The sequence below is a fragment of the Phragmites australis genome, chromosome 9, assembly GCF_958298935.1.
Source record: "Phragmites australis chromosome 9, lpPhrAust1.1, whole genome shotgun sequence".
NCBI classification, from domain to species: domain Eukaryota; kingdom Viridiplantae; phylum Streptophyta; class Magnoliopsida; order Poales; family Poaceae; genus Phragmites; species Phragmites australis.
In genome coordinates, this window is record NC_084929.1 from 4793585 (window position 1) to 4816468 (window position 22884).

The window sequence follows — 22884 nt, forward strand, 5'->3', positions numbered from 1 at the left end:
CGGTAGCTCAACTCTTACTCTTTTCTCGTTTTCTTCTATGTCCGCACCCATGCATTCACGAAGATCTCAGTGACCCTTCAGCATTCGCACAGCCAGCACTCCTTCCTCTTCGCTTTTTTTTCTCCACTCCCTTCGACACAATGACGAAGTCCACGATTCATCGTGCGAGCGATAAGTATCTTCGACATTGCACTTTGGGACTAGCTGCTTCACCAAAGATCATCTTGTACTCATGGTGGAGAACAGCTGGCATCTAGGTGCTCTCTCCGGAGGAGACGAGGCCGAATCCTCAAGAAGGCGAAGTTGTAGTCTTCGTCGAATTCTTTGCAGTTAGCCTCTGCTACTTGCGGTCACAGTTTTTGTCTGGCATATTGGAGCGGTATGATCTAGATATGCAACAACTGACGCCAAACACCATCGTCCGCTTGTCTACCTTCACGTGGGTCTGGCGGTCCCATGGTCATGCCCCCAGCTCCAGAGCCTTCGCCCATCTCCACTACGCCAATTGCCAGCTGAAGTGGCTGTACGTGAATGAAAAAGAGTGTGTTGCCTCATATGGTAGCATGTCCTTCATTCCTAATGGGCGGGGGAGGTGCTTGCGAAGGCATATCGAAATCAGTGGAGTAGCAACTAGACTGAGTTCTAGTCCTACTACAACGTTCCCAAAGAATGCAAGATATCTTCAAATGCCACGAATGTCACCTTCCGAAGGAGGCTAGTGGTGCAGATGATACCCACTATCCAGGCAAAGGTCGAGGCCATCATGACGATTTCAAAGTGTGTCGGTGTCCGCGACCTCATCGAGGAATACTACATGGCCGGGGTTTCGCCGCTCACCGTGGGGTGGAAGTTCGATGACCCACCCACCGACTCCTCAGATGAGCTTCAAGTTTTTAAGATTCACTACGAAGGGGCACTGGGTAAGTATAGAAATCCCCTTTGATACATCCTTCGACATCTTGTTTGGACTTCATTAATTTTCTTTGTTTTCAGAGAGCGTCGAAGAGGTTGAGGCTACCACAGAGGACCTGCTCAGGCCATACATAGAGCCTAAGCATGATGAGTTAATTGAGAAGGTGAAGGACCCACAACTTAACCGTGTCTTGGATGCGCGCGACCTTTGCTACGAGCCACACCTAGTGCCTATGAAAACCACGTGGCGGAGGAAGGTAATAGAGGTCGCCACCAACGATGCCTCTACCTCTGTTTCATAGCAGAGCCCCCAATCACCGTGGTGCCACTCAACACCATCCCTCCGGGCGAGGAGGACCCCGAGATGCAGGATGCCCTCCATCTGTTTGACCCTGACTCGGACGATGGGTTCACTGCAGCCGAAGACTCACCCCATGTCGCGGCCCCCAGAGGCTCTCCCGAGAACATTCCTGTGGAGCACTCGGCTGGTTCAAGCGTAGGGAAAATTTTTGGTGTGCATATACCCCCTCTTCGCTTTTTCTTTGCATGATCTTATACTTTGTTTTGTAGCAGAGATTATGTATCTATGAGAAATCCCTTCACGCCAACCTAGGAAGGGAAAGGGGTTCATGGGCACCTTTCAGGTCCCCCATCTGAGCGGGAGCACCTTAGAATCCGCCAACGGAGGCTGAAGAGGTGGTTTCGGAGTTCCTCCCCTCTGTTTTGATGGATCACATCATCTCCACGCACACGAGGGTAAGGCTTCGAGTATGTTTCTTTAGCTTATTACTTATCAGCACCTAAAAATGTATTCAACTTTTATAGGACCTGCTTCTGGTGCAGGGAGCCCCTATTCCATTGTCGAAGTCAGGTTTCGGTTGGAAAAGGCTCTGTCCAAGTGCTAGCGCACCAAGGTGGAGGTCAAGGGCCTTCGGGCCACCCTTGAGGAAGAGCGTAGATAGTGGCTCACCTAGGAGGCTGCCCTCAAGGAGGAGAAGAAATAGTGGATCGCCCTAGACACCGCCCTTGAGGAAGAGAAGGCAGCCGAGGGAAGGAGTTAGCCGCTCTCACTGGGGAGACCGACACAGTCTCTGCAAAGGTGTTCGAGCTCCTTAACGAGCTGGGAGTGAGTGACACTCCACCCTCTTTGGCCGCCACCAACCTCTGGGGGGCTCTTGGCTGGATCTAATGTGTTCTACATGGCCTCAAGTTCGACACGCGTTCCTTCAACAACTTCTATCTTGGAGCCTCTATCAAGGCCACGCTCGCCGCGCTTAAGGTTGCTAGGTCCACGCATTTCAAGGCCCTTGGCGCACCAAACTATGAGTTCCCAACGGAAGCTAATGCGAAGGCTTTAGACCGTGGGGTGAAGACTACCAGCAAGGCTTTCTTTCAGAAGTATTGGTTTGCCTATGGACGAGCGGAGGCCCGTGTTACCCGCCGAATCGTTCATGCCAACACTTCGGCTTCTGGAATGGGTGTCCCCGAGGGATCACGTGGGGGGAGCGTGGCGGAGGGAGGGTAGAGCGGAGAAGGCAACATTGGTGGAGCCCAGGTGTAGGCCAAGGCCTGGCTTCGATTTTGTAAATATCTTAACTCTTATCAAGTTTTTGTAAACATGTTTTATTAATGAAAAATGCTTTGTTGGCTATACATCTTACTTCATATATTACACCTTCACCCTTTCAGTGTTTCAAACGCATGGCTAGACGAGGCTCCCAGCCCATTCATAAGTGGGAGAAAACCCAATCTTCGGGCTTCGACCCAAAGAGGTCACCGTTGGATGTACTTCCATTGGCTATGAAGTATAAAGGTATTTACATACTTCACACAACCTGGCGGAGTTTTTTGCTTTGACATCCTGATAGATGCATATAACATTGAGGCTCAAGAGTTCTAGGAAAATTTTGATGATTCTATGCTAGAAGCTCAGAGGAAGCGTAGGGGTGCGCATCCTTTTTCAGAGGCAGAGCTCCTAATCCCTAAGGATGAGCCTATTGAAGAGCCCGGGGCGACACACTTGTAGCATTTGTTGAGATATTGTCGTCTGAGTCCCTATGCTCCGAAGACTAGCCGGACGATGAAGCAGACCCCGAGGCCTCTTTTGATGCTAGGCATGGCTTCGCATTTCAATTGGCGCGAAGCTGTAGGTACAAGGAGATGTTTACGAGTGATCCTTCGAGATCTTTGAACAAACCTCCGCCGTCCCTATAATTTCTACTGTGTAACATTATTTGGTTCAATAAAGTATTGGCAGCTTTCTGCATTGATTTGTCTCGCTTGATTATTCTGTTCAAAACAAGACATCTAGGTGCAAAAACCCTTCGTCGTGGTTAGTTATATGCTAAGCGTTGGCGTGGCACTAGCCTTCAAGGCCTTTAGTTTTGCTTAGTTCAATTTTTTATTCGTAGTGGTTCTTCAGACCCCAGCCACCTGGGAATCCTTAGACATTCGCCCTTTGGGGCCTTAGGCTCGCTCGATATTCTAAGTGGTGAGTCCTTAGACATCAACCATAGTAGAGTCCTTAGACTGTGACTCTTCATTGTTACAGGAGAGTCCTTAGACGGCAGCCCTCCTAGGCCCTTAGTCTCGCCTGGTCTTCGAAGTAGCGAGTCCTTAGACATCAGTCACAGGGGAATCCTTAGACTATGACTAGGGCTGGAAACGAGACGAACCGAGCCGGGCTCGGCTCGGCTCGTAGAAGCTTGGTGAACTGTAGGCTCAGCTCGTTTTGTGAACTGAGCTAAAATACCAACTCGGCTCGGCTCGATTACTGGCTCGAGTTGGTTCGAGCTGGCTCACGAGCCTATCAAAATTGGGTGCTAGAAGTATGCAAGTCGGGCTGGTTTTGCATGCATTCATGCGGTTTTGCATGGCTGGTGGTGATTGTCACATGCATGTGGCTGCCGAATAAACAAACGAAAAATGTGCATGCATGCATGGATCATGCGGTGAGTGCTCTCAGTGGTATTAAAAAAAGGCAAGGCTCAAGCCTCAAGGTGATTGCTGGTTCGTGTACTCATGCATGGATCATGCGGATGACGGACCCTGTGGGCTATGGCCGGGCTGATCATGCATTAGTGCAGGTCGTCCATGGCTTGGTTTGGCTCGCGAGAGGCTTGCGAGCTGGCTCGACTTGGCTCGATTGCTGGAACAAGCCAACAGAGTTGCTCGGGCTTGGCTCATTTGAGCAACGAGTCGAGTCGAGCCGAGCCGAGCCTTCACGAGCCCGAGCTAGCTCATGAGCCGCGAGATTTTTGTCTAGCCCTAACTATGACCCTTTGTTGTTACAGGCGAATCCTTAGATATTAGCCCTTCGGGGCCCTTAGGCTCGCTTGGTCTTCAAAGTGATGAGGTCCTTAGATATCAGCCACAGAGTAGTCCTTAGACTATGACCCTTCGTTGTTATGGGCGAGTTCTTAGACATCATCCCTTTGGGGCCCTTAGGCTCACTCGATCTTTGAAGTGGCAAGTCCTTAGATGTCAGCCACAGAGGAGTCCTTAGACTATGACCCTTCATTGTTACGGGTGAGTCCTTAGACATCAGCCCTTCGGGGCCCTTAGGCTTGCCCAGTCTTCGAAGTGGCGAGTCCTTAGACGTTAGCCATAGGGGAGTCCTTAGACTACAACCCTTCATTCACGAAGCAAAGTCAAATATTCTTTTCAGGAATATACTTTCATTCACTTAGGGATTACATAAGGAGGTTGTCTTATTAAAAAACTTGCACCCCGGAATAGGGCTTCCCCTACAAGGAAAAGAGTACAGCTCTGAAGACATCTACTTTTACATTTTGCAGAAAAGTAAAGACAACTTAACTAACCCTATCTATTAAAACAAATAAATAAAGGGTAGTCCTTAAACCCAAAACCTGCGGAGCAAATCCTTGTTCCATGTGTGATAGAGTGCTTTGCCTTCTAGTGTGGCCAAACAATACGACCCTAGTCTCCGGGACTCCGTCAAAATGAAAGGGTCATCCCTCTTGGATTGAAGCTTCCCAACAACTTCATGATTTAGCTTTCATCGGAGTACGAGATCTCCGGACTGGTATGTAATGCCCCAATCTTCTTATCTACCTATCACCTTGTCTCTTCTTGGTACTTCATGAGGTTTGCCACCACTGCCAGGCGAGTCTCTTGTGTGAGATCCTTCGATAGTGCTTCATCTTCGGGGACTGCAGAGGGTCACGATATCATCTCCAAATAACAAGCGGAAGGGTGTGAAGCTCGTAGGCCGAGTGACTGCTGTGCGGAGGGACCACAAAACCTTCAGAAATTCCTCCACCCATTTACCCTTCAGCAATCCTACCAACCGCTTGGCTACTGCGGTGGAGATGCCTCTGTTGGCTCTTTCCACTGTCCCATTGGATTGCAGATTGCCAACTGATGCAAAGCATAACTTCACTCCTAACCTTTCGCAAAAATTTCGAAACAAGGTGGAATCGAATCCCCATGATTGGCGTCAAATTATGGGATCTTGATCGCAACATAGTGAACAGTACTCACATAATAGAGTAGCAATATAGAGTGTAATGATCTTCCTTGATATCATATCAGTTGAGTGAGGGTATTTATAACTATACATCAATCACCTCAATCATCATTACATTTGTACCCCTTATCCTCATAAATATTCCTTTTGACCCTAGGAATAACCTCAGAATATTCCTATGTATTACAGTCCATGTACATTTGCAAAACCCTAACCTAGCCGTGCCCGACATGTGTCTCAAAGGACATGTGCCAAGGCTCCATTCGGACCTAGCTTCGATTTCCTTCTGGTTGTCCTCCCGTCAGACCCTCTTTTACTCCTATGCTCCTCCCGAGGCCGCCATTCGTTATCTTCTTGAAGGTCCCTTCATCGTATCCCTTCGCCCTCTGGGCTTCGTTCTCCACTTTGAGCCTGGGCTTCGGCCTCCGCTTTGCGCCCAGGCTTCGGCCTTCGCTTTTGCGTCTTGGTGCCTTTCGGGTTTCGCTACTGCTTCCGCCCTTCGATGCTCCTCGTTTCATATATTCCCTTTGGAACCGTCGCTTGCACCTCCGCACCTTATCTCTTCCTGTATGCCATTCGGCTTTATACCTATAGAGCATAGTGACCGAAGTCAATAAAACTACGAGGCCTCGGGCAGTAGGTTGCGGTGGCTTTGACTGGAGAACTACGCCTGGGCCTGGACGCAACAACTACACCGAGACCTCCACTGCCCAGGTCCAAATAAAAATAGTAATAATAATTGCTGTTGTTGTTGTAGTAGAGCAAGTAATTGGAACGAGCCAAATGATAAAGCATTTGATTCGAGCTGTGTTTGTCGTTCGTATCCATCTGAGTATCTCGTCATTCTTTTCATTTCCATGAGGAAGTAGTCACTTGTGTGCGGTGACAGCAAGCAGATGATGATGGAAGCCGCACCTGTTCCGCAGGATGCAAGTCAGGTAACGAAATCATCTGCCGCGACCAAGTTTTGGTCTGGGAGCCACTACGTACGTGGTTAGATAAATCAAATACTCACACACGTACGTCATCACATGCATTAGTTTCTTTCTCATCAACGGATGGAGCTTCGATGATTCGATCCGATCCGAGAAAATATCAAATAAAGCACAGCACACTACACACGTGAGAAAAAGAAATCTGTGCTCTGTCACGTTCCCGCTCGACCCAACACACCGATCAACAAACAGGAACACCAAATCGATCCAACCGAAGCTATATTGATCACTCAGAGTTCAACAAGTTAGGGATACACATTGAGGAAGAAATAGAGCATAGGAGAAGGAGCACTAGACCGGGGAAAGAAGGGGGACTGGGAATAGAGGAAGCAGCAGGGGAAGGGATCAGTGGAGAGGAGCTCAGGCGAGGAGACGAGAGCCGGAGGAGGAAGAAGGCAAGTCTGATCTTCTGTTCATCCATAGATTCTGTCTCTGGGCCAGCCCAGAAAGCCCAGGTACAGGCCCAATCTATGACATGCTCATATGATCTAGACCAACGATTTCAATTTTGTTTTACAATTTTTTTATTCACCGACAAAAGACCGAAATTTGCAAAATTTGGTCAAAATTTCAATCATTTTTCATTATCTGTCCCATGAGTTCCATATGTTAGTAAAAGAAAATTTCAAAATTAGATACTTCGTACCCCTTTGAAATTCGCATAATTTGGCCAGAATTTTAATCACTGGTCTAGATTATCATGCAGATGCTCCTGGGATCTCACAAGGTGCAGTCTCTAATCCAAAACCTTACCTCGGACAAACGCACCATCAAACATTCAAACCACAGGTTGTAGTTCAAGGTCTCACCAAACGACTCCACGATGGATCAGGAGATGTATGCTGGAATTTCAACTCGAAGAGAAACAGGAGTTTTCGCTTCAGGATCGAGTTCAGTCGTTTTAACAAGAAAAAATAAAATAAAACAAAACCAATGAGATGATAACAGCATATCATTCCAGCAAACCATGTACGATCAAGTAACAAAGATCAAGTGACTCCGGATTCAGGTATCCATTTTACGAAAATGTTCAGCGCATCCCTGCATCTTGTGCTTTCCTTCTCAGAGAATAGGGTAACCGAAGCTTCAAACAAAGAAGTGGGAATATTGTGAAATCTGGACCTTCCCGGTCGAAGCTATAATGCTAAGATCGGTGAATCTCTATTTGCCAGATGAAGCTGTCAATCGTTTACTCAACGGTCATCAAGAACCCTACTAAGAAGCCAAAAAAAGAGCAACCCTCCTACTTACGAGCGATACCTTGGTTCCAGCTGATGACAGAAATGCTTTTGGATCTACATCGCAATCGGGATCAGCATCGAGCCAATGGCAACAACACCAGCCAGGGATTTTGAGCAGGCTTCACTTATCTCGAAGTTGTATGCAAGAGAACAGGGTTTCCCAATGATCTTTTGTTCTTCACAGGTCATCTCTGAAACTCCTGGTGCACTCTGCACCAAAGCATTTTTATCTTCAATCGGATACTCAAGCACTTTTGACGAGACGCAAGAAGCAGTTTCTGTGTGTATTTTTCCACTTGGAGAGATCTCAACATTCTTCCAGTATTGTTGTCCTCCGTCCAAAGCTGCCTTCACGTTTGCAGTTACGGGCTTGTATGCTTGGTATGTTATATCCTTCACAATACTCTCATGAGCCTGCTTTCCATAGCAATGGCTTTCTCTCTGTGCGTTTGCAGTGGAAGCTTTGCTAGTCAGGTTCCCAAATTCTTGACATGAACCCTGATGTCTCTCCAAATTGAGATCTTGTAGCTCGTCTGTCAGAAGGTTTGTCTCCCTGATCATTCTGTCCATCAGTTCACTGTCAGATTTGAGCAGCAGAGTGTTGTAGGTACGACGGGCATGCACAGATGCAGGCATAAACTGTGGGGCGCCCCGCCTCAGCTTAGAACTCTTGTGTTGTTTACTCATTGCTTCCTCCTCCTCATGCATCATGAATTCATCAAGCAAACATTCCTCTGCTCTGGTATATTTGAAGATTTTGAGCATAGTTGTTCCAGGAGTGTAATGTATCTGCAAATGCACAGCAGTAGATTGCACGATGAGACCAAGATAAATGGAAGATCAAGGTACAGATTTATCCAAGTTGCACAGCAAAACACTAACTGGACAAAATCATTGTGCTAATTTCATCCGAAGAAACAAAACCTGCTAGTACAATGGATTTAGTGTGACACTTTCTGTGTGAAAAATATTGTGCAGGGTTTGTACTAAAATAGCAACAAGCAGTGAAGCTTATCCTACATTATCCATAAACATCGACAGTGAAACAATAATATTTGCAAATGTGTTCCAACTAAAGAAAAGCTAGCGAAATACCGCAGAGAACTTGCCTCTTGTGTATCTCTGCTGCTGGTGACAGGCTTGTATCCATTGTTCCGCAGCACGAACTATGAACTGCATGTGTTATGATTTTGTCATGTGCTGAAAACCTGAACTGATCTAGTGAACTGTATGAACTGATCTTATAGTGAATAAGATGAAGTAATTGGTTGGGAATTGACTGTGAATTGCACTGTTGTATCACTGCATTGCTGGCACTACGTAGTTGTTCTTTGACAACAGGAAATTGAGGACTTGTGTGGCGTGCAGTATCACTTTGCTTAAATGATGTTGCAGATGTTTTTTTTATGCTATTGGTTTTAATTTCCAAAACTACTGATGTATGTTCGAAATGATTTGAAGGGGCGCTATGGATCTATTTTACGAGAGTATGCTTCAGGATGGTTCTGATCAGATGACTTGGCCGGGGCAGGAGATGGGGGGGCAGGGTCCCTCAGTTGTGGCATCGCCCTCAGACATGTCCCAGTTTGATGTTTTGGACAGTCCTGTTCCATATGAGGAGATGGGGCAATTCAACTTAGGCAGCGAGGAGAAGGGTAGGAAGAAGGTAACCATATCCAAGAAGAAGAGAAGGCGGAGCCAAAGACAGACCGAACAAAATGGACAGATGAGGAGGATGAGCTGCTCGTGTCGACATGGTTAAACGTCAGCCAGGATCCTGTGGTTGGTACAAATCAGTCGAAGGAGACGTATTGAGGAATGATTGCCAAGTACTTCAATACTTATAGGAAGCCAACCATGATGACTAGATTCGATAAGGCTTTGATCAATCACATGAAGCTCATCACGAATGCAGTTAGCAAGTTCGCGGTGCATGTGAGGAAGGTTGAGCAGCTCAATCCTAGCGGGACCAATGAGCGTGATAAGGTATGCTCATATAACCTGGTGACCTTTGTATTGTATATAGTTGGAACACCTGGTAACCTGCGGCTCAATCCTTTTTGGCAGATGGCTCGAGCTTGCACGGCATATAAGGGCATTGAGGGGAAGCCTTTTGCATACACGCATTATTGGGTCATGCTTGCCAACCACCCGAAGTGGCACGCGCGTGAGTCCGCGAAGGCACAAAAGATGCAAGATGTAGTGGACGCACAATCTAGCCAAGCTGCATGCAATGAAGTGGCGAATGACGCGGCTTCGAATGCATCGACTGAGCTTCCTAGGCCTATTGGAAGGGACGCAGCTAAAGCGGCCCGTGCGCGCAAATCACCTTCCACTACATCTTTGGCTACCGTGTTTGGTGGGATGTATGAAAGGCACCAAGCTGATCTTAGCGAAACAAAGAAGGTTATGGTGGAGTTGAAGAAGGAGCAGATTTCGGTAATGCGTCTGCAGGCATCCGTCCGAGTAAATGATCAAGACGAGCGTATAATGAAGGTCGACTTGGACACTGTTAGTGGTCCCCTTCAAGAGTATTACAGGAAGAGGCAGGAAGATATCCTGGCAAAGTGGAAGCTCGTAGAGCAGACCCCGTAGGCGTCCGTGTTTTAGTTCTTTGCTATTGGGTGTTGTTGAGTTGGCGATGACTTGATGTCCTGGCACTTTGATGTCCTGGCAGACTCTGTTTGTTTAAATTCGAAACATTTTGTATCCATAATGTTTGTGCAATGTGAACAATATTAAGGCTCTATATCCTATCCTACTTTAAGAAGCTCGGCATTATGTTCTGCAGCGTGCTTTGATCCCAAACTCTTGCTGGTCCGCGAATTATGGCGAACCTCGACTGCAGAACACCAAATGCGTGTTCCACATCTTTCCGGACTGCTGCTTGCATGGCGGAGAAATGCACGCTCTTGTTTCCTCTTGGTGCTGAAATTTGCTTCACTATGGTCGCCCATTCGGGATAAATTCCATCCCCTAGGTAGTACCCCATGTCATACCTGTTACCGTTAACGGTATATGACACATGTGGCGCAATCCCGTCAATGAGCCTACTGAAAATGTTAGAGCGGTGCAAAACATTTATATCATTCAGACTACCAGGCATTCCAAAGAAAGCATGCCATATCCATAGATCATACGACGCAACCGCCTCCAAAACTATGGGCAACTTGCGAGTATGATCGGTATATGCGCCATGCCATGCTTTCAGACAGTTCTTCCATACCCAATGCATGCAGTCAATGCTCCCAAGCATCCCAGGGAACCCTCTCCACTCGCCATCGGCCAAAAGTCGACGGTATGTTCTACGATGGGAGCACGAATGTATTCATTAGAGAAAAGTAAGACAACAGCTTGGACAAACTTCCTCAAGGCCAGCATCGCTGTGCTACCCCCTATCCGAACATACTCATCCACAGCGTCTGCACTGACTCCGTATGCTAGTTGTCGGATGGCCACGATCATTTTTTGTAGGGGGTTTAGACCGAGTTTCCCAGTTGTATCCCTCTTCTGCCGAAACCATGAGTCATGGTGCTCCACAGCAGCGGCAATTCTCAAGAACAATGGACGACTCATCCGAAACCTGATAGGGTGAACAATCGTTAGTACGGATCGCAACCTACATACGTGCTGCATAGCGAAGATGGTCTTACCTACGATGGAACAATGTATCACCATACACTAGGTTATCAGCTAAGTAGTCCCTGAAATGCCTAGCAGCACCTTCCTAGTGCCCACGGTCTATGACCGCATGGCCAGGGACGGAGCCACGCTGCCGGCTCCGACCTGGGATGCAGCCTATTCCTCCTCGATGGCGACCAGCAATAGCAATTCATCCTCTTCGTCGCTCGAGTCTGACGAGAACATTAGCATACCTTCAGACTCTGATGAGCTCATTGTGTAGATGCCAAATATGGAGGCAATTATGCCTCTCAAGTATGGAGTCTGCCCCTTTTTATAGGGACTCCAATCTTCGTATGAAGCAACCAGTGGCTAGCTTCCCCTGCAAGGAGTCAGGCATGTGTACAATTCCTTACATGGGAAGACTCGTGACCATGAAGCCAGCTCCCATGTGCTTCCTACCTTCCACGACAAGATTCTTGTCCACGACACTCGCGATGAAACGGTACTGGCATTGACCGTTTGTTTACAGTTTCATCGCGGAAATAGATTCAGTTCCATGCGTAGCAATCATTCTAGTCCCCATAAAAATAACATGTACGACGTACAAGTACCATGGATACGCACCGTATCGTGCAAGGTGGTAGTAGTTACGAAGAATGATAGAATATTGGAAGTCTGTTGGGGAAGGAAATGTTGTTGGAGTGCAGGAACCTGAAGGGAATGAATCTGGGAAGGGAATCCCTCCGTGAAGGGATTTTGGAGTGGGAAGGGAAGGAAACCATTGGAAAATGGTCTAACTTGAATCGGAGGTGAATTCACTCCGTCGGATCCCAAAGAGATGACTATCTTATGAATAGTATTTGACTGTAGTTTATAGAAGAACTGCTACAGTATTTGGCGGTAGTTTACTGTAATATTCTGGTGTTTTAGAGTGCGACCCTAACTTCACATGAGATTCGGATCCATGTGGGGTGGGGTTCAACATTAAGGTTTTGTTTGGTAGGTGCATGGCATTTTCACTATGTTGGATTCAGGAGAAATAATCTAAGAGCATCTTTAAGATATTTTTAAAACTCATCTCTATATTTTCATATAGGGAGTTTTTTTGAAAATATTTCAGATGGATTCTATACATCATACACACGCGTAGGGCGATGGCCAGCACATACACATGCGTGTATGGCCCTGCCCGCCTGCTGCTCCTGCTACTGCGGCTGCCCCAGCCACCACAAGCATTTTGTTCTCTCTCTTGTCCTCCCTCCTCTGTCGTCCCATGTCCTAGCTCCTAGCTCCCATGAATCATCTCAGTACTAGTACAAGGCTACAAGTGGTAGGGTTTGGTACTGCACGAATCTTAGCTCCTGCATCCTAGAGGCTAAGGTGGCATGGAGGGAGGCGGCAGCTGCATTGGCGGCAGGGGTGATTCTCGGGTTTTGATGTTTGCTCCCACTGGTCGAAGGTTTCATGACTCCTCCATCAAAAAATCCAATATTGGTCTTGTTAGTGGTGACCGGCCGACTGATTGACCCTTGTTTGCGGCTAATTTGGTTTGTGGTTCGAGGATCCCGGGTGAAAGCCCCACCTTTGGGGACGATTCGGTCCCGGATTTGAGGTTTCTTACTGCAAAGGTTGCGTCCTGGGGCGATCGGAGCGGAGGGTGGCCACCCGTGGTCGCGATAGCCATCATCGGCGAGCCGAGTCCCAGAAAGTCCAGCTCCATCGATTTCAAGGATCAGCTTGAGGGCGGCACAGGAGGGCAGGCAGCCAAGCCCGGGCGTAGGACGACAGGGCGGGTGGGAGGGCGAGCTTCAGAGGATAGGGAACGGGAGTCGCTCTCCAAATGTAGGGGGTGGAAGGGGATGGATAGCGGGTTGGTAAAGATAGGCAATGAGATATAGAGTCTATTGAAGAACGATTTTGGCCTATAAATCTCTAAATTTGACTATAAGGAGTGAAATAAAGAGCCTTTTAGAGATGCTTAGGGGATTAGGTTGATCCCCTCCTTCCACTCAATCCCCTCCCAGGTTATGAGGTTTAATCCCTTACTTGTTTGAAGCATTTAGGATAGTTTGGATTATCATGAATTGTTTCCATGAGGTAGTTATATATATATATAGTAAATATTTTAGGAAGAAGAAAAAATATAAATAAATCAAGTGAGTAATTCAAAAGTAAAGACTCTGCAAATTCAGAAACAATCAGAAAAATTCAAATAAAATCAAGAAAACAATTCTAAAAAAATCAAAGAAAATTAGGAAAACCAATAAATGGCAAGAGTAATGTGAATGACTCAAAACATGAAATATTTACCAAAAGCATTTTATGTGCATGTCGTATAAAGTTGCAAACTAGTTTGCGCATAACAAAAATAACACATCTCTTGAGGTCTTGAAATCACTAATTTATTCTCTAAATTACATAATCATCTTTCACAACTTTTTAGTTCCAACTTGTACCTATTGCAAAAGCAAGTACCAAAGGAGACGTTAGTTTCGGTCAAGAGCGTGAGCAAGAGAGAGAAATATGACTGACAAGTGACAACAAAACATGCGAAACACGATGGCATGAAACCAAGATGCTTACAAATGACAAATGAAAGAAAAATGAGAGTTTGTTGGTGCTGAGTAGAAATGTTTTATGCACAAGCTACATAATACCAAAATGAGATTATTATGGTCTGTAACTTGATAAACAAAGACACCTTCCTGTTTTCGTATAACGCGGCCTCTGCTCATCCTTTCAGTTTTCGTATAACTCGGCCTCTGCTCATCCTTCAGCAGTTGGTTTTGATCAAACACTTCAATTTTAGGGCCTTGTGAATATTTATTTTCTTAATGTTCAGAAATTTACATTTGAAGGATTTGATATTGTTACTGTAAGCTATCTAAGTGTGCACTTTGCAAATTTCTCATTAAATTAGCATTTTACCTGGTTGTTTATGTTAGGATATGTGAGACTTAGAACCTTTGCTGCACATCATTCCTATTTATGTGTGGTTCATCATAAAAATTTGCATCATTTGTTGACTGTTTGGATATTGCACAAAGCAACGTCTATACGATTTCTCCTCTGGCCTGTCCAAGTAACACTACAATGTTTTGCTTTGGCTGCAAATTGGTTTGACTTAAGATGGGTATCTCAGCAATGGTCGTTGGAACAACAGGTATGCAAGAACACAAGATAGCACGTGTTGAATCACTTTATAAAACTTAAACTACCTAGTTTACTCTTTTTTATTGTAATTATTCCTTTACAAAGAGTGCTTGTCTTTAGCAGATGTATTCGGATGGTAAGCTCTTTGTTGCACCTTACATATGTGATTAGTTGGCTATGTCAAATAGCAATATGCTTTGACTTGACTTTTTTAGCGCATCCTGCGCTAATTGCTCATAACCACACAATATAGCAAAACTGACAAAAAAAAACTACACTAGTTATGCCTTACTAAGGCATGTTTATTGATTGATCACTGAAAAAGAATGTAGCAAAAACTTTAGCAATAGTCCCTCAACCAATGCAAGTGAAAAGATACTTCTTTAGTTCCCCAATTTTACTCCAACACAACAAACCTCTGAACTCCCAATTTCAATATACCAGAACCCCAACTTCCATAACCACAAAGCAAGAACCATAGCAAGACTTGGATTGATATTCTAGAAGCTAATCTCATGAACTAACTACATAGCTAAGAGAAACAAATTGAATGTTTCCAGAGAGCCAGAGACTACTGCAGCAAGTAAAGTTCGAGGAGAAGCTACCAATCAGAGCCTAATCAACAAGTCAACATAGTATTGTGTAGCATATGGGGTTCATGGCGATTGTTGGTCATCTCCCTAGTCCCTAGGAAGTTAGATTGGTGATGAAACCAAAATTTTCAGCCTAAATCCATGTCTGAGATAAACGTCTATGCTCCATAATACCTATTAAATAGAATAAAATTGAAAGAAAAAATTTCAACGATTTGAACCCCCACAAAGAATCGAACAGAAATAATTTTAGACTAATTCATGGGGAGAGGCATAATGTTGAGGGTGCTACTTGCCTCTACTGGCTGGACATGTCCTAGATCTTGCTCTACCTCACACTACAAGTCACCGACAGTGTGCTGAGATGCGTACCTGTGCACGACGATGGCCAAATTGATTCGTACAACAGATGTGGATCAATGATCCCAAGCAAATCTACCATGTCCGAATGGTGGATTAGTGAGAAAAATGTCAGATCCGTGGGAATGACAAGCCCTAGGAGGAGGAGTTAGGACGGGGAGGAGGAATGAGAACCAGCGTGGAGAATCAGCCGTTGTAGCCACTGCTGGAGTTAGGGAGTTGCCACAGCTGCTAGAGTTGGGAAGTCGCCACCGCTGGAGTCGGGTTGGAGACGAGAGGCACACGGGAGCAAGATGGTGCCACGAGAAGATGAGGGTGATGCGAGTAAGATTGTGAGCGCTCTCATTCCTGGCCTGGACCGATAATTCTTTTCTCCCCTGTGGTTTGGCAGGGTTTGTAGCTGGTTTGTTCCAACCGCTGGCATTGCCAAATGCAGTTTTTGCCCCCCCCCCCCCCCCCCCCCCCCGTGGATCCCCTCCCCCCTGGGTGTGGATGTGATTCATGGGTGGCCAGGATCAGGCCATGATCCCGGTCAATCCCAGCCTTCCCAAATGAAGCCTAAGGGTGAGTTTGGATATCTATGGATAGGAGGTGGTCATCAAGTTTTTTAAAGTGTTTGGTTAGAGGGCAAGGTAGATGGGATGGTCACCTAAGGGAAATATTCTCTTCAGATGTTGGATGAACCCATCTCATAAAATTGGCTGGATGAAGTCATCTATGTTCTGGATGAGCTTTATCCCTATTAATTTGGTATATTCTAGCTGGTTAGAGTAAATGTATTTTTCGTTAGGACGTTTTAAATGATATTATCTCCTAAACCATTTATCAAATTTGCGATCTAATTGTAACATTGTATTCATTGCAATTAAAAATCAACAAAATAAGGTCACATATGATATTTTAATGAAAAACTACATATATGACAAGTGAGTCCCACAAAATTTTGGTTAACCCCATCCAAGTTCTATATGTTCAACCAAACAAGAAATTGGATAACCCTATCTATGCTACCAAACAAAAAATTGGATCACCCCATCCAACAAAAAATGTATGGTTATATCCCATCCAACATTGTCCTCCAACTAAATGCACCCTAGAGATGGCAGTTTGTCCCATTGAGTCGAGTCTCCATGGGTTTCAGACCCGATGGGGGCGCATTCGGGTGGAAAAATGGCCCCGTGGGGCCATCGGGTCGGGGCCCCGACTCGAACCGAATCCAAGTATGAGTCTATTTTTATTTACCCGTGGTACCACCCTAAATCCGAACCTAGCCAGCCACTCGTGACCCACCCGCCCAACAACCCATGTGGAGAGAGAAGGGGGCGGAGAGAAAAATATTGGTAGCTTTGCTATAGAAGTAGGGGTTGGGCGTCGATGGCTCCCGTGCCTCCATGCAAATTTTACTTTGTGAGCCTCCCGGTTTTGTCATCTCCTCCATCCGTCCGCGGCCTTCCCCCATCGATCTCCAGGGCCCATGCCATAACCCACCCACCTAGCCAGACTCCCTGGTGCTCATGTGAAAGGACAACGATGTCGCCTAGAGGGGGGTGCATAGGCGTTCTTGCAAAATTAAAACTATGCAGTGGATTGTACAGAATCCGGAACTTCCGAGTTCAAGAGATTTTGCAGTGAAATATACAGAATCCAGAACTTTCGGGTTCAGCAGAGCATGAACTCAAAACTGATATCAAAGTACACCTAAAGAGTTTTAGCTCAAACCAAATGAAGTTATGTGTTCCAAGAGATAATTCCAAGTAGATCCACAGAGAACCTACAATCAATTTCACACGAGCAAGTAGAACGAGCAATATGCAAAAATAGTAAGCAAGAACTTAAAAATAAGAAAACAAGAGAGGAGACATGCGATTTATTTCTCAAAGTTCGGATACCTCCACTAGAGGTTCTATGTCTTCATTAAGAGGCTCGGTCACACTTGAGTCAGATCTCTCTCAACCATTTTTCTCTCCAAGCTCGATCACTCTTGAGCTTAGCTTTCAATCTTGATTTCTTCCATTATGGAGGCAAAATCAAAGCATTCACAAACTTTCTGCGGCACACCATAACCTTGGGTGCTCGCCGGCGATGCCTAGCCGCCTAGGTGCTCTAAGCTCCAAAAGTAACTAATGCGATGACAAACTTTTTACCGATGAACTCGAGTACTCAAGATGGGAGTTATGCTCACTTGCACTCAAACTTTCAATGTCTCAACCCAACTCACTTTTCTTTTCAAATCTCACACTAGATTGGAGTGGGGAGAGCTCTATTGGCTTTGGCTTTGAGTGTTTTCATGGAAGCACCATCAGCTAATGAAGAGAGAGGGTGAGGGGGTATTTATACTTAACCCCTAAAAACTAGTCGTTATGCAACTTTCTGGCTTATCTCGGAACTTCTAGGTGGAATCCGGAACTTTCGGGTTGACACTTGAACGCAAAACAGAGAGCCCTAGACCGGACTCAATCTGGAGATTCCGGCTAGTTACCAGAATTCGAAAGTTCCGACCTAGTCCGGAACATCCGACTACCCGGAAGTTTTGGGTTATAACCAGAACTTCTGAGTTAGTTAGAAAAGCAAAACCGAGCACCCCTGCCCAGATCCTAATCCAGAGGTTCTGGCTTACTCGGAACTTTTGGGTTACATCCAAAATAACTGGGTACACACAGTAAGTTAGAACTTCACGGTGTTCTGGGGTGATTTGTGTCTCTCAACTTGATTTAAAAAAAGGTACTTTGAGCACTGAGACACGACAAATATCTTTGTGTTGTATCCCTCTTAATAGTGCGGCATACCTATACTCAATTTCAAAGATAAAACTCGTTTGAACCACTTTAAGCCTTTGAATACCTTTAAGTACCACTTCTTTCCTTCAAACTTAGAGGGTTGCCATTTTTTATATCGTCTTTACTCCATATCTTCTTGATTCTTCATGTGATATATGTGAATCTTCTGTAACTTCACATGGCCTCGCACGATATTAGCGCAAAGCCTTCACTCGCTCTTCACCACCGTATTGGTCCTTCGACGCCAAACCATTTGCTTGTCCTTCACCACCAGATGGTCTATCATAGCCGAGTCTTACTTGCCTTCCACTGTCTTGCCACAGAGAACAACTTTGTATCTGAAATCTTCAATGAATTTACTTTATCAAATATGGAGTCCAATCTTTGTTCCTCACTCTTTGCATACTGGATTTCAATTCAACTTATGCCTTCTTATGGATCCTAACCCTAACTCACTCTCAAGCACAAAGCACATGAGTTAGTCCATAAAACATAATTGACAATATTTTACCTTAAGTTACTTGATCTCTATAAGTAATTTAGCCTTCATGCTTCAAGCTTATTCTTCTTCTTATGAGCATCACTAATACCTCAATGATTTTGATGCAATTCTTTAAACTCATGTCATTTCTCAATGAATCCATGCTTTATTTCTTATGCATATCATATAGAATACCCTAATAACAATTATCAATGTAATTGTTAGTCCATAGGTATTATCATTAGCTTACCTATCACCTAGAGCTCATCCATCTAGATGCATATCTCTTTTCCATGCATCACTTATGGAATAACCTACTAACAATTCTTAACATAATTTTTAGTCCATATATATTGTCATTAATTACCAAAATCATATTTAGGGGCTAGATGCACTTTCACCGTGCCGCCCTCCTCCGTGAGCTCTCGTCGCCCTCTCTGGCGAGTTCGCACCGCTCGCCTACGCCACCCTCCCTGACGAGCCCTGTCACGTGCCCACGTTGCCCTCCCACATGGACGGGTTTCGGGTTCCCATCGGGGCCGAGGGCAGGGGTTTTTGCGTCCAGTATTGATTTCGGGGTCGGATCAGGTTTGAAGAATCGGGTTTCAGGTTGGATGCGTTCTTGCTCCACCCGGCCCCAACTCGACTCATTGCCATCCTTAGGGACGATATGGTGGAGTGCGTGCTGGTGGTTGTACAGTTGTCTTCTGCTTGTTAGGCTGACATGTGTGGACTATTGAGTGGGACCGCGATGGCAGTTAGAAAGGGAAGGCTTGATTGTGCTTGTTGAACTTGACATTTGTGTGAGGATTAGCGGAGTGAAATCCTAAGGAAGTACAAATGCATGAGTCTCTCTACTCTCTTACGATTGTGTGGGGACCATTGTGCCTAGCTTCGCTTCACTTTATTAAGTCTTGGCCGTCCGCTCATTAAAACCTTCATTCTTTCTTAACTGATTGGCAAAGCTCCTGGTGCTCCTCCCTGAAAGCTAAGTAAGTTAGGTAGGCATCTAGAAAGTTGCTTTGTTCCCAAAGTTTGTCAGTTGAGCTCTCTCCTTTTAAGAGTAAGCCCAACCAAGATTCAACATCATATTTTCAACTCAGAAAATGGTGTTTGCCTTCCATATTAAACCTCTAATGCCACGTAGAATATGAACAACATACTCTGTGCATTCCTTGCTTGCAAAATGTGGGGGCGAAGGTGACATTGTAGAGATATGTGTCGGCGACAAAAGAGGTGAGTCGATATAAAGGACAACAGCAGGAAAAATGCTCCACGCCCAAAAACGAAAAAGAAATTGGTGGATTCTGGTATGCCATGAAGCACAATGTAAAGCTTACTTGATAGGAAATGCTTATTCACCCCATCTATACCATTTATTGTGCTTCAAGATAGTGATACAATCATTTTCAAACTGAATTTGAATATAGTCAAGGAATAAGTCTACTTCACCCCCCACCCACCTATTGAGGTTCATCTACTTCACCCCCTCCCCCTGAAGTATCCAAAACCGTCTAAATAACCTCTGGGGCAGTTTTAGAGATGTTTTGCCCACATGAATAGTGATCGACACCCCTAAAATATATCCCTCCTTTCTCCGATCCAATAGGAGACCTTCCCAAGCTCCAAAAATTCTAGGATGATTTCTTTGGGATACTATAATTCATATGCAACCCATTTTTATTGGTTTGGTCCAAAATGCCTAAGCCAAATTCAAATTCAAATTCTTCAAAGTTGCAACCTTTTCTAACTTTCTCTAAGTTTTAAGGCTTCAAAATAATTCCCTAAAATCTGATAAAATTCATTAATATTCTTCATAATCCATGGACTAATTTACAAAATAATTTCAATCCTTAGGTTACATAGAAGTTTTGTGAGTTCCTTCACAAGGCATTACTCCTTAATAAACTTAACAATTTTAAATTTTGTGATGCCTTGTGAAGGAACTCACAAAATTTCTATGTAATATAGGGCTTGAAATAATTTTATAAATTATTCCATAGCTTATGAAGAATATTAATGAATTTTTTAGATTTTAGAAAATTATTTTGAAGCCTTAAAAATTAGAGAAATTTAGAAAAGGTGGCAAATTTTAAGAATTTCAATTTGAATTTGGCTCAAACTTTTTGGGCAAAACCAATTAAAATGGGCTGCATATGAATTATAGTATCCCACAAAAATCATACTAGAATTTTTGGAGATTGGGAAGGTCTCCCATTGGATCAGAGAAAGGAGGAGACATTTTAGGGGTGTGAGACACTGTTCATGTGGGCAAAATCGCTATAAAACCACTAGTATGAAAACTATTTTTTGAGACGCCCGGGTGCCTTTCCAGAGGTAGCTCGAATGACAAACTGCCTGAGCAGGCCCCTATGGTTTCAGGCTGCCTATGAAAATAAATTTGAGGTTATCAAAACTAGCTTGACTAGCATCAAGTACCATTAAGGTTTTGATATTAGTAGAACTAAACATATATATATATATATATATATATATATATATATATATATATATATAGCAAACTCCCCTACAATCTATGTATGTGTGAATGAATCTTGAATATCATTGTATATATTATCTATCTCAAAATTTGGATGGAGTTTCCTTTATACATATGAAGCAAGCATGACAAAATATATATTAAAATGAATATGCTCATGCAAAGCAAAATTCCCAAAATGAGTTGCATAGTTTTGCAATTAAAACTCACCTAATTTACATCATTTTTACAAAGATAACATCTATTACAAATTCCCCTCCATAAGCAAATTCTCCTACAAAATATAACATCTAGTCTAAATCCTCCCCCAATTAACATCAATGCCAAAATAAAATCATCAAAAATAATTCTCCCTCAATTGACGTCAACTTGACAAGAAATTTGGAGGATTTTGCCAAAAAGAGAAATTTTCCTCCAATGCATATTAGCTCTATCCCACAAAATGAATCATCGAAAGCTAGTGCATGACCATATATAGTGTAAACTCCTCATGATATGTGTGTTTCTCATAATTTGAGTGAAACCAAATACACTTATGCAATTATGAACTATGTGAGGGGATCATGTTATATAATGGAACAAAGAGGTTTGACGAGATGCCAAAAGAGATTTCAAAATGATACAAAGATACCAATTGAAGATATATACCAATTAAAAATCTTCAAAAGATTTCAATTGAATACCTACAAGAGATACTAATTGAGACTTCAAGGTATACCAATAAAGAGATATTGATTGAAAATATATGTCAATTGAAACAAATTCAAGTTGAAGGCAAGTCAAGCATTAGTCCAAAATCAATATCCACAACACTAGTGCAATGGATTAGGCTCAAAATGTGAACAGAGCAATATTGTTGACATTATAATGAATTTTTTATTTATCACAAAGAGTCAACATCTCATAAGCTTACATGTTCAATAGAGCCAATTTAAAGCGGACTAAAAACTTCAAACAAAATATTTTTTTTATTTTCATCAACATTGCATATAAGAGCAACTCAAGTATTTGATATGAATTCTTTTGCATATTTGGGATTGGATGAATTATAAATATGATTATAGAGTTCTCACAAAAACATGCTACTTCAAATTGCTCATATTTGCAATAGAGAGATTTTTAAGTACTTGCATGCAAAACAAATTTTTTTAAGTCTTTTTCATGCTATGATGCAATCTACACAAGATTAAATCTTTCGCATTAACTACATGAATTAAGAATAAGTTAGCGAGAATGACATTGGATTGATGTTATAGATCATATTTATCCGTACTTGCCTTTACTTTGATATGGTTCTTCTTTTGATTTCAATTGAGATTGAAGGAGAGAATCTTCTTTATGAATATCAATCAAAAGATAAAGACACTCTTTATGAATCCCAATTGAAATAATCTTCTTTTTTAAAAGACCTTCATCATGATTAATTAAAGCATCCAATGCATCTCTATTGTACCTAAAACTCTTTTAAGTACAATTTAGTCCCCAAACTTATTAGGTCCTAATAGGTTAGCAAAACCCACCACATAGAGCAAACTCTCCAGTAAACGGTGCTTATTGATATGGAATTGATAGCAATTGAAGTTTATACCAATAGATAGATATCAATTGAAAATATACACCAATTGAAGATAAAAGAAAACTCTATGCACCTTATAGCCATTAAAGACTCTTGAGAGAGACTTACTCAATTTGTTGGATCAAACAAAGTGAATATGCTATTGATATAAACAATTAAATTAAAACGAGCATGCTCACCACT

The 22884-nt window shown here is 43.7% G+C and overlaps 1 protein-coding gene across 1 annotated transcript; it reads right to left on the bottom strand.

Moving 5' to 3' along the window:
* Positions 1 to 7222: 7222 nt before the first annotated feature.
* LOC133928499 (uncharacterized) lies at positions 7223 to 15434 on the bottom strand. Its single transcript, XM_062374847.1, has 3 exons — positions 15380 to 15434; positions 8733 to 8810; positions 7223 to 8426 (listed from the first exon to the last, which is right to left on the bottom strand). The coding sequence occupies exon 3, from the start codon at positions 8400 to 8402 to the stop codon at positions 7692 to 7694; it is 711 nt and encodes a 236-aa protein (XP_062230831.1). The 5' UTR covers positions 8403 to 8426; positions 8733 to 8810; positions 15380 to 15434; the 3' UTR covers positions 7223 to 7691.
* Between the last annotated feature and the right edge of the window lie 7450 nt (positions 15435 to 22884).

Bases quoted from the DNA above. Each gene is read 5' to 3' on its own strand.
- LOC133928499 (XM_062374847.1), bottom strand. From the start codon at position 8,402: ATGCTCAAAATCTTCAAATATACCAGAGCAGAGGAATGTTTGCTTGAT.